At 54.7% G+C, this 11595-nt stretch overlaps 1 protein-coding gene across 1 annotated transcript; it reads right to left on the reverse strand.

Moving 5' to 3' along the window:
• Positions 1 to 3287: 3287 nt before the first annotated feature.
• Positions 3288 to 10558, reverse strand: OPN4 (opsin 4; the record flags this gene model as incomplete). The annotated part of the gene is made up of 9 exons (XM_084245435.1): positions 3288 to 3587; positions 4047 to 4227; positions 5109 to 5216; positions 6116 to 6280; positions 6750 to 6921; positions 7505 to 7708; positions 8042 to 8175; positions 9589 to 9734; positions 10415 to 10558. 9 exons carry the CDS (start codon positions 10556 to 10558, stop codon positions 3330 to 3332), a joined length of 1512 nt encoding a protein of 503 aa, XP_084101561.1. The 3' UTR covers positions 3288 to 3329.
• Between the last annotated feature and the right edge of the window lie 1037 nt (positions 10559 to 11595).

The following is an 11595-nucleotide window of genomic DNA, read 5'->3' on the forward strand; positions in this document are numbered from 1 at the left end:
TGCCTCTTGCCCTGGGCCTGGCATATACAATGATGGTAGAGGGAGTCACCACATCACAGATAAACTGTCCAAGATCACAAAAACAAAAAGCGGAAAGCGCCATTTTGTTCTTTCCCTCACTTCACCACCTCTTCTGCCCTGTATCATGCAGCCCAAACCTGTCCTCCTGCCCCAGCCTAACCCAGAAAGCCAGCAGCTTGTGGCCAGCACCCTGACCCTCTCCCACATCCCATCCCATCTACCCTTTCTTAATGGGGTCTGCCCTGCCAGGCTGGGGAGGACTCAGCAGCAAAGCATACTTAGTATGGGGGAAGGAAGGAGCAGACCCTACATGGGGATGTGGAACCCGGGATTAGGCTGTACCTGGAACAGCAGGCTCTTTCTCCGGACTTGGGCACCCGCCTTCTGCTGCCTCTGGGAAAGGGAGGGGTTGTGGGAGGGATGCTCTTAAAGGGAAAGGCCAGCCTCCTCCCATGGCCTCCCCTGGGAGATGCAAAGCCAGCCGGAGAGCAGCTGGTAACCACAGCCTGGGTGGGAGTCCGTTCCTGGTAACAGCAGCTCATTGAGGAATGGGATGGAGGCAAGACTGGTCCCTGTCGTCCCTCCCCCACTCTGCCCCCTGCAGCTTGAGATGGGGGCTTCCAGAGAGTCACAGGTGGGGAACGGAGGAAGGGGAGCTAGAGAGGCTGCTGTGGGGATCAGAGGCCAGGCCTATGGGGATCTTGTCGCAGCACCAATAGATAGAGCCCTGCTTGTCAGAGGAGACCTCTGCATTTTATTTTCCTCTACCTGTGTCAGAGCCACATAACCCTGGCTGGACTTAGCCACTGACTTGAAACAAACCGTAGGTACAGTGTGTGTGCACAGGTGTGCTTGGCGTGCTTGCAAATATGTGCATTGGGGAGAGCATGCCCGCATATGAAAGTGTGGCCAAGTGTGGCTCTCAGTGGAAATGGTATTCTGGGGGAAGAAGCCAGAAGGGAGGAATGGTTTCCAACACATGAAGGTTTGTGCTCAGTTTCAACTGCCAGCTGTGGGAGATGCAGCACTGGCCTTCCTGTGCCAGTGAAATGTCCAGCCAGGGTGCAGAGGCAGCTCATAAATAGCTGGAGTGTACCATGGAGCCATCACCATTGTCTCGCCTGGACAATCACAGCATACAGCACTTGAGAGGAGATGACTCCAGAGAGAGGGAGGGCCCAGGCCCCCAATCTTCAGCCTGAACCTGGGTGCAGGCTGCTGAGACGAGAAGTGGGTGCAGACCACGTTGGAAGGCAGGAATTCTGTGATATGGGGCTGTGAATCCAGCACAGCATAGGTGACAGGTCCACTTCCAAATTCCACAGGCTCATGGGATAATTCCAGGTCTGTGTGTGCAGGAGACGTGAGAGGGCAGGATGTGTCCTTGAAGAAAGGGAGAGCCAAGGGGAGCCCTACTTCCTGGGGTCCAGGCTGGGGAGAAGACCCTTGTTCTGAAAACAAACAGCGCACACCTTCTTAGTCTTAAGAGTGTCTCGCTGGGAGCAGTGACCCCCTGTGTTTAGGGTGTCTGGGTGGTGAAGGGAGGTTGCATGGAAGGGCTAAGAGAGTCCTGGGTTGGGCATGGGCCTTCTCTGAGACTGCAGGCAGTGTGACCTAGAGGATGGAGCAGACCAGGTCTATAGCTCCCTGCAGGACATCTCCCTGGGATGTCCAGGAGTCCAGCTGAGCTTGTCCTCACCCCACTGTCCATTCCTTTGCTTCTTTCCTCTTCTACGTCATCGGCCCTTGTGTCTAATCTCTCTCTGCTCCTTAAATGCCTCTTCCTTGCCTGTCCTACAGCCCTGCCTCTCCCTACTGGCTCATTCCAGTCAACCTATCCTTCCCCAATCACATCAGAGGGGCCTGGCTACCCTGCAAGCTGACAGAGCCCATCTCAGTGCCCCCAATTAAATCTTTCAGGGCTCCCTGTTCCCTCAGGATCATGCCTGGAGACCCCTCAGGCCAGCACCTGAGTGAGTCTCCCCACCACTCCTACCACCTCTGACCCCCTCGTCTACATCCCCACTGCCAGCAACCAGGGTCCCTTTGGCTGCTCCTGGGGTCTCAGAAAGACATTCTCTTCTAAGACACCCAGGTTCTCCTATTCCCCACTGTGTTGGCACAGTTGGACCACTCAAACCACCCCCTTCATCCTACCTGACAATCACTTCCACCCTCCCTGGGGAACCCTTGAGAGTTGCCTCTGCTTTCGGCACCCTGCACATTGCTATTTGTATGGCTGTACTTACCACATGTGTTAGGTGACTGCTGATGTCCTGTCCCTCATTGTCCAGTAACTGCCCCACCCAGAAGTCTCCCCACAAAAGGCACTGGGCCATTCATCGTCTCCCCCAGCCCCATCTCTCACTGCTAGGGTATATCTTGGCCTCTGTGTTCTTGCATAGTGCCTGGCCTCAAGACGATGAGTGAATCCTCCCTGGAATTGGAGGATTAGGGGAGTGGTGCTCCTTGGGGTGGGAATGTTTGGGAGGCGGGTGGTATAGGGGCTTCATAACTGTAAGGAGCAGCCCGGGACTCCCCTTCTCAGGGACATGCAGGGGACCAGCTTTGGGGAAAACAGACAAGAAAGTTCCTGTGGAACCGGGCTTGCTGGGGAACCCAAGAGAGCCCAGGAGCTGGGTCAGACAGGCCAGAGAAACTGGCAGTGTCATGTGGGTGTGAGTGGAGAGGCAGAATGGGGAAGGGCAGCCTCAAGGCCTGTGCACACAGTATTTCCAGCGTTCCAGAGTATGGCCTTCTCTAATCACCGTCAACATTCCGTTCCATAGGCACTTGGGCTGACAGCTGGCCTTCTTTTAATAGCCACAAGTATTCTGGGTGACATCCTAATCTCAGGGCATTCATAGCGAGCACATACACGGCTTGCAGGCCCCACCACACACTCAGTTATGTCCAGTCTCTAATCACAGAGAGGTACACACTACCCACACTTGGTCACACCCTCTGCTTGGAGCAGACACTTTGGGGCACCTTCAATCCCATGTCCTGTGGTGTCACAGTGAAAAAGAGCTTGTGTGGTCATGCATGTCACACACATGCATGAGCTACACTTTGCCAACTTCACATCGCGTACACTCATGGTAACACACAACACACAGGCACACACATTCCTCAGCAAAGGATAGCCATGTATGTGGGAGGTATGTGCACAGTCAGGTTGCACAATCACATGCATACTTTCAAGTGCTTTCACACATCATGCTCAGACCTGCTCAGAGCATCTTGGAGTCACAGTGACCCTCAGATGCCCAAGGGAAGACTGAGAGGGAGGTGGGGGTAGGCAGTCCCTAGAGGGTATTGGGCCTGACCACAAGAACAAAGCCCCCTTTTGTGGCCACTCCCAGGCTACTTAACCCTTGTCCCCACCCCTTTATAGAGTGGCCAGTGCCAGGTCCAGTCACCTTCCCAGGAGCTTCTGCTTCCAGTCCCTGGGGCTTATGAGGGGCCTTGGCTTCCATGTCCTCCAGGTCCTGATGGCAGGGCGATTGTCTACTGACTTGCTGAGCAGCCCCCCATGCAGGTGCCTTTTCAGTGTCTGTCCAGCCCTGAGGGAGGCGAAGAGTCACTGTGAGGTGAGAGGAACATTCCACAGTCTTGCTCCTGACCCCTCCACCAGCAAGGCTTTCTCCTTCCTCCTCCCAGATAGTTCACTGGGGTGTGATCCATGACACCATTTGCAGGGTTGCTGGTGAGCAAATTGCTGTAAAGTGTGAGTGCATGTGCCGGGTGAGTGCATGTGTGTGCGTGTGTGTGTGTGCATCTTGTCCCTTCATAAGGATGGAAATGGGTATGCCTTCATAAGGGTCTAGTCCTCTCCTGAATCATCATTTACTGCAGGGCTACAGGGAAGTGACTTCTGGCAGCTGCTCCCTCAACCTCTCAACTAAGTCCCCAGGGATGGGAGTAGGGCAGGATGTTCCCTGAATCTCAGAAGCTGCCCTACTCAGAGGCCCAAGAGTAACCTGGTTGAGGGAAGGAGGGTGAGGAGCCAACAATGCCCTTACCACCTCGCTTTCAGAGCCCAGGGATGCTTGGCGCCTCCGCTTGGAGATCCAGCTGAGGTCTGAGGCCTGGCTGCTCAGTGTGGAACCGTGGGTTGAGCGGTAACTGGTGTATGGGCGGGTACGCTGGCCTGACACGCCCAGCAGCACCCCCAGGCAGGGCAGGTACTGAGCAATGGCCATTCTGCAGGGACAGCACACCTGGTTATGGAAATGGATGGACAGACACGTGGGAGATGGGATACATGGTTAATGGGGAGCCACAGAGGGGGTGGCAAGGATCAGACTTGGGGATTGAGAGAGGCAATGGACTGATAGGAATGGACAGAACGACACTGAGAGTCAAAGTGGTGATGAGAAAGGACAGACAGGTGCTAGGGTGAGGGAGACAGATAGGCTCACGGGAGCATGTATGAACAGATAAATGCTGAAACTGTGGGCATGGAGGGGTAGCAGGTTCAGCAAGGCAGTCAATTCTAGCCCTCAAAGGAGTGGCTCAAGGCACATATCCACGAATCAGGATCAGGGACGCTCCTGAGCAGACGCGGAGCTGGATGGGCCAAGGCTTGCAGCTAGCTTCACACAGGGCGGTGAGTTGCTGACACCACCAGGCAAGAGGCAGCATTGAAGGCCATGCTGCGATTCTATCAGCCCACATCTCTGGGCCAGAACTCCCCGCCCCCCGCCCCCCCCACCACCCCGCCATCTCCGCAAGCAACATTGCTGCCTGGGTGGCTTCTCTTTGCAGAGGGCAGCACGGTAAATCAGCTATCCCAGCTGCCTTTGAATTTGTTTTCTGAAGACCCCAAAGTCAGGGTTGGACCCTGTCCAGGAGGCACTGATGTCCCTTTAAACTGAGCCCCCTGGGAAGCTGGGGCAGCAGAGGGGCTGTCACCTAAACTCTAGACCAAGTGTCACTGGCTGCTCCCAGCTGCTATTGGCCCTGACTAGTGCATATACAAGGAACAAGAAAGATGGTCTATGCCCCATTTGTAGGGCCAAACCCTTCATGCCCTTGAGGATGGCACTAGGGACCTGGGGGTGGGTCCTGGAGGAGGGTCAGACCTGTACTTCGGGTGGATGATGGCATAAATGATGGGGTTGTGGATGGCTGAGGCTTTGGCAATGACAGCTGGCACGGAGGTCATGTAGGGCGTCAGCACGTGTGCATACCTAGGACAGAGAAACTGTGGTCCCCCTGCCACCGGGCCTCCTTGGAGACTCCGCAGCACACCCACTCCCCTCAGAATCCTTCCTTTAGGCCACATCCTGCAGGGGCCTAACCTAACACCCTGAAAACAGGACCCAGTCAGCCCCATGGGAGGGATGGCAATGCCAGGGAGAAGTCTGATCTGAGGTGAGTGGGAAACAGGGAGAAGTTGAAGAAGGATATTGGGAGGAAGATATGTCAGTTTGGGGCATTTCACCAGGTCCTGCTGTCTTTTGGAGCCTGCACGTTGGTATCAGTCCTCCCAGTGACCCTGGTCCCCTGCCCAGCTCCTCCCACCTCCCAATCAGCCCCGATGCCCTCTACTCCCCTGATTCTCTCAGAGCAGCTTGACAGGAGGGCCTGAGAGTTTCCTGCACAAGGAGCAGGTCTCCTACCTAAACACTTCCTAGGATAAATGGCTCTTACTATCTCCAAAGTGCCTCTGAGGTCTCTGTCCTTGCTGCTGCAGAGGTCAAGGTCCCCAGACACTAGCCACAAAGGACTAGAGGGAATGAGATAAGCCACATCCCTGTGTACCCACAGTCCAGGTGATTAAGGAACTAGAATTTCGGGGAGACTGAGTGTTCCCCAAGGGCCTACAAGACCTGGCAGCCCTCGTTGGTCCTCAGCCAGATCCAATGTGGCCCAGGGTCCCCCCAGCACATGTCCTTGTGCCTCCAGGAATTAGGCAGGCCAAGATCAGGTGCGGCATCTCACACCAGAGGGAGAGTAAGATTGTGAGGTTGAATTTAGTGTGTGAGGAATGTGCCTGGGCTTGGGCTGGGAGAGAGAGGCCAGCCTGGAATTCCTGGCTGCTCCCCCTCCCCTTCATCCCTGCCCCATTCCCTTAGCTATTGCTCACCCAGCGAAGGCCGCCAGGGCCACAGCGGAGTAGGGGGCCCAAGAGAGCACGAACAGAAGGATGGCCAGCAGGATGACCTTTGCTATTTTCCATTCATTCTGCATTCGCTGCCGTTGGCGGGGTAACTCACCGCTGCTCTCGCAGGCCCTGAAAGTCTGGAGAGCCCTAGGAAGGGTGCAGAGTCTGCATCTGACCCCACTTGGGTTGCAGTAAGTAACACAGTCATGGTCACTGCTGGGGGGACTGGGGGGCTCTCTGGACCATCCCTAGAGGCAACCTGGCAGGGATCTTTCCTCTCAGTGGAAAGAGCCCTGATTCCCCAACAACCCACCACAGCTACTTGTCTGTGGGTGCACCTGTGGTGTCTTCTCTGACTCCCTCCCCAGGCCCCCTAGCCAAGCCTGAAGACACCCTCTTCAGTACTTTATTTTCTGAGTCTTCCCTCGGCCCCCTAGTGGTGCTGGTCCGGTTTAGCCAAGGGTCTTGCATTGGGCTCTAGACACCCCACCCCTGAAGCTTGTCTTTGCCCATCTGAAACTGGGAGTGCCCAGAGGTGGATGCAGAAATGAGCCTTGGGATAGCCCAGGGGTGGCCCCAGAAAAGGGGCACAGTCTCTCCTCCATGTCCAGCTTACTGGCCTGTCTCCCGGATGGCTCTGAAGATGAAGATGTAGCAGTAGACAATGACAAGCAGAGGGAGGAAGAACACGAAGCAGAAGAGCAGCATGGTGTAGGCACGGAAGGATGGCGTGAAGCGCATGTAGTCCCAGGAGCAGGAGGTCAGCAGCCCCTCCGGCACGTAGGCACCTGGGAGCCAGGGAAGGAGCTCAGTCTCAGAGGCAGTGCAGATTCATGTTCCTCATCTAGCAGCACCTCTAGATGTGGGGTCTGGGATCCCCAAGTATTGCCCCACCTCAGCCTTGCCTAGTGCAGAGAAAGCCAGGGGCACATGAAAGGGAGATTTCCAAGCTGGTTCTGGCAGGGGCACCAGTCCAGGGGACAGATAGCAAAGGCTTCAGCTGCCCATTCTTGCCAATTTGGAGCAGAGACCTCACCATAGCCCCAGGATGAGCCAGCTTCCTGGTCCTGATCCAGAAAAGTGGGTATATTGCTGCTAACCTTCTTCCCTGCTGAGGCCTCACACCCCACCCCAGCCTGTCTGACTCAGTATCCCATGTATTTGGGGGTGAGAGCCCAGATCATTGATCACTGATGGTGAAGCCTCAGTTTCCCTTGCTGCTAGTCATGCCTCCTAAATGGTTATCTGACTCAAGGTTTAGGCAATCCCTTGTCCCCTCTTGCCAACTGGTTCACGTAAGTCCACCTCCCTGCCCTTTGAACATGCCCCTCCCAGCCTAGTTTCCCTTCCCCAATTCCACCAGCCACTTACTCCAGCCAAAGAAGGGTGGCAGGCTCCAGGCCAGGGCATAGAGCCAGACGCCCAGCAGGACAAGTGCCGCCCGCCTCTTGGATACCACCCCAATGGTGGCCAGTGGGCGCGTGATCACCAGGTAGCGGTCCAGGGCAATGGCCGTCAGGGTAATCATGGAGGTGATGCCAAAGAGAGCCCCACAGAAGGCATAGAACTCACAGCCTGTGGGCACAGCTCCCTGACCTCAGCCCCTGGCAGACAGTCATGAGGTCTCCAGGGGGAGGGAGGGTCTGGGGATGGCATGTGCTCTGTTCCTGCTCTCACCTCTCAAGAAAAGCAGATCTGTGTCCCTCTACCCTGCCTACTTGCTACAGAGGCTGGCAGAGCCCTTGGAAATGGAAATGGAGTCTTCCCTCTTGCTCATTCATAGGCCTGAGGTGGTTACCCAGGATAAGAAAATCACCCCCTCCCCAGGCTTACCCTCCACTGTGGGCGACCCCCCCACCGTCACCACCCTCTCCCTCCCTCCAGCAAAAGGGAACCCAGAGTGTCTACCGGTCTCCCCAAAGAGCCACTGCTTGTAGAGACTGCTGGCAAAGAAGACAGGAGCCTGGGTGAAGGACATGAGGAAGTCGCTGACGGCGAGGTTGATAATGAACATGTTGGCAGGTGTCCTGAGGCCTCTGCTCCTGTGAGGGATTGGAGGTTGTCAGGAGGTACTTCTGCTGGGGCGCTTTCCTCCACTATGCATGCACATATGTGCGCCAACATGTGCACACACACACACACGCATGCCTGCGTACACACACACATGCACAAGCATGCTTGCAGACAGAGAGCCCCCACTGCTGGGCCACAGACCCATCGCACTGCCCAGCAAGTACCAGCCAACCAGCTCTGGAGCCCAGCAGAGCAGACTGAGGAGTGGGACCCCTCAAGGTGGCAGCTGAGGGTGGTTCCCTCACAAGGAAAGGGAGGACAATTCTCCAGAGCTGCTGTGCAGCCCTGTGGAAGCTGGTTTTTGGATGTGACCATTTCTTCCTCTTGTTCTTCGTATTCCCTCTGGGGGTCCCACACTCTCTCCTTGGATGCATTGCTTATTTCCTGAGTCCCTCCAGGCCCAGGTCTCTTTCAAGGCATCTCCACAGACTCTGACTCCTCCTCCTCCTGCATGCCCAGACAGTACCTTCCCACAAGCTCCTCAGTCACTCCTTCTTGTTCTCCTTCTTCCTCTGTCATGTCGCAACCCAGATACAGCACAGCTGTATCTGCAAACCTCTCCCTCAGGGGTGGCAAATAGCAGAAGAACTGACAATTGGAACCCCAAAGCAGGCGGTTTCACAAACCTCATCTCCTGTGATCATCTTTGCATCTACCTCCCATTTTCCAGGGAAGAGCAGCAAGGCTCCCATTGGTGACCTGGCTTGCTCACATCACAGAACTCAGTACGTGGCTCAGCCAGGATTCAATCATTCCCTGGGCACTGCACATGCATGAGCTTACTTAATTACCACATTGACTCCATGAAGTAAATCACAACTCCATTTTGCAACCAAGAAAAGTGGACTCAACCAACATAAATGACTGGCCCAAAGTCATTTCAGCTAATAGGTGGTAGAGTCAGGCATTCATTCTCTACCTTCCTGCCTTTGCCATTTTGTCTGTGAATGGGGCAGGTAGGGAAGGAAGCCAGGAGTGGTTGCTGAGGGGCCCGAGGACCCAGAACTCTGGTGCCAGAGCTGCTCTTCAAGGAAGAGGAGGATCCCCACATGCTGGGGCAGGTGGTGGTGAGATGAGCTGAGAGCACAGCAGAATAGGCAGAGGCCTGCATATGCTAGAAGCACCTGTCTAACGCAGACAGTATGCCTGCAACACAATTGGCATGTGTCACTCAAGATGCCCTGGACTACTTTTTGACCCCTTCTTTGGGCTTGAAGATGGGGGACTAGGCCTGAGACCATCAAGGACTTGGTGTTAACCTCCCACCCAGACTCAATAGTATCCTAGAGAGCTGGCACCATCATCTCTGCCCTCTATTCTTTCCTGTCTTCTGTATGTATGGCCCACTGCCATCAATGCCCAGATCCCTGCCACCCAGGCACCTGCAAAAGGTGTAGATGACAGTCATGTTGCCCAGCATCCCTGTGAGCCCCACCAGTAGGATCACTGTGCCCAGAGTATAGTGGGCGTAGTCTGGCACATTGACTGTGGGGAAGGGGGCCCAGACAGCCTCCTGAGCCCCAGATCCCTATGGAGAGAGAGAGAAACAAGGGCATCACATTATCCATCCCCCAAAAATGTTTTTAGGGTCATAGTAGGGTGGTCATGGCCCTATGTGTCTAGAACAAAGGAATTTACCCCTTCTTCCCAATTCCTTTCTGGGGAAGGGATGTGACTTAGTCTCTGTCCTGCTCTGGCTCCTATAGCCCTGGAGCCTTCCCATCCTGTCCAGGACCTAGACCAGTATCCCAGACTCCTGAGGGTACCCTCAGCACCCCTGAGTTAATGGTGGCATTGATCAAATCTGGCCTTGGGACCCTGGGTAGAATGATAGAGACACCAGAAAGCATCCAATGCCTCACTCTGGGCTGAATAATTTCAGAAACCCAGAAACCCCAAATCTTCCTTCTTGGAAGATTCTGAGAAGCATCCTCAGAAAGGGGTATATGTAGCCAAGGGCAGGTCTGGGCCATTTAAGTCCCTTGTCCTACAGCCTTTCTGTTCCTTGAATGTTCTCCAGGTAGAACATTGCCCATACGGTCCTCGATTGATTGGCCTCTTTGTGCACAGCAGGCTCAGAGAGGCCCAGTAACATGCCCAGGGTCCTACAGCAGAGCTCAGGCCTTTTCTATAGCCCCATTAAAACCCAAGAGGGGGACCAAAGGAGAGGGAAGGCTCTGTGCATGCACATGCTCACCCCAGGCTTACCGTAGGGCTGATGGGTTGAAGTTGGCTCAGACTGGAGGCACTGCTTTGGGAGCTGTCCCACCTACTGGGTGAGGCTGAGGTGCTCATGCAGCTGGGATCTGGTGCCAGGCCTGGTTGGAATCTTGACCCTGTAGAAGGATTCATCCTAAAGTATGGTGCTTCTTTCTCGAGCCCACAGAGAAGTCAAGGGCACAGGGAGCTCAGGGTGTTAGCTGTGCCCAGATTCCCAGCTGTCTTCCATCCTTAGCACCCCTGACTGCTCTGCTGGCCGCCTGCTTCAGTGTCGACCCAGCCTGGAGCTGCTCTTGGGGTTGGTGGCCACACTGTGTCTAGTGAGGCACAAAGGAAGGAGTGTTGCAGTTATGGCGACACAGCCACAGTCTGTCTCCACCTTTAAGTAGTGGAGCTACGGGTGCACATGCCCAGTTGCTCTGCACTGGGTGTCTGTCCACTGACGGTCTGATGAGGCAGCATACATGTGTGAATGTGTGTGTGTTCTTGTGAATGTGTGTGTGTGTGTATTTTAAGGGAGATTCCCAGGCAATGCTCCCAGACTCTGGGCAGAAGGCTTTGAATCCTCCCTTTGACCAGGATTTCTTTTCTTCCTGAGCGCATCAAAATAACCTCTGCTGCCTCTAGGCCCCCAGGGCTGTCCAGTGGGCAGGTGAGCTGTGAAGCCCAACCTCACTCTTTCCACAGGGCCCATTTCACAGGTGAGAAGCTAAGAGGATGAGTCAGGATACAGCACGTACAGAATCAGATCAGAGCAGAATCAGATAAGATCAAGAGGCACTTTTTTGTTGTTGTTGCTTTTTATAAACCTTTTTAACTGAAGTTTAAAGATTAAAAACAAAGAACAGGGCCTCCCAGGTGGCGCAGTGGTTGAGCGCTGGGTTGCAAAGCTGCCCGCAGCCTCTGCAGCGCCAGTTCGATCCCCAGCTGCTCCCCGGCCACCGGAGGAGGGTCCCGCATGGCGCACAGGGTCTCCTGCCGCCCGCTGCTCCCCTCAGCAGTGTACTTCGGTCCTTCTGCCTGCTCTGCTCCCTGCTCTGGCTCTGGTGAATTCTCTCACCCTCCCGCGCTTCTGACTGTACCCAGTGCTTGTATAAATAAATAAATAAATAAATAAATAAATCTTTTAAAAATAAATAAATAAAAATAAAAAATAAAAATAAAAACAA

Source organism: Talpa europaea, assembly GCF_964194135.1.
Source record: "Talpa europaea genome assembly, chromosome: 10".
Lineage (NCBI taxonomy): Eukaryota > Metazoa > Chordata > Mammalia > Eulipotyphla > Talpidae > Talpa > Talpa europaea.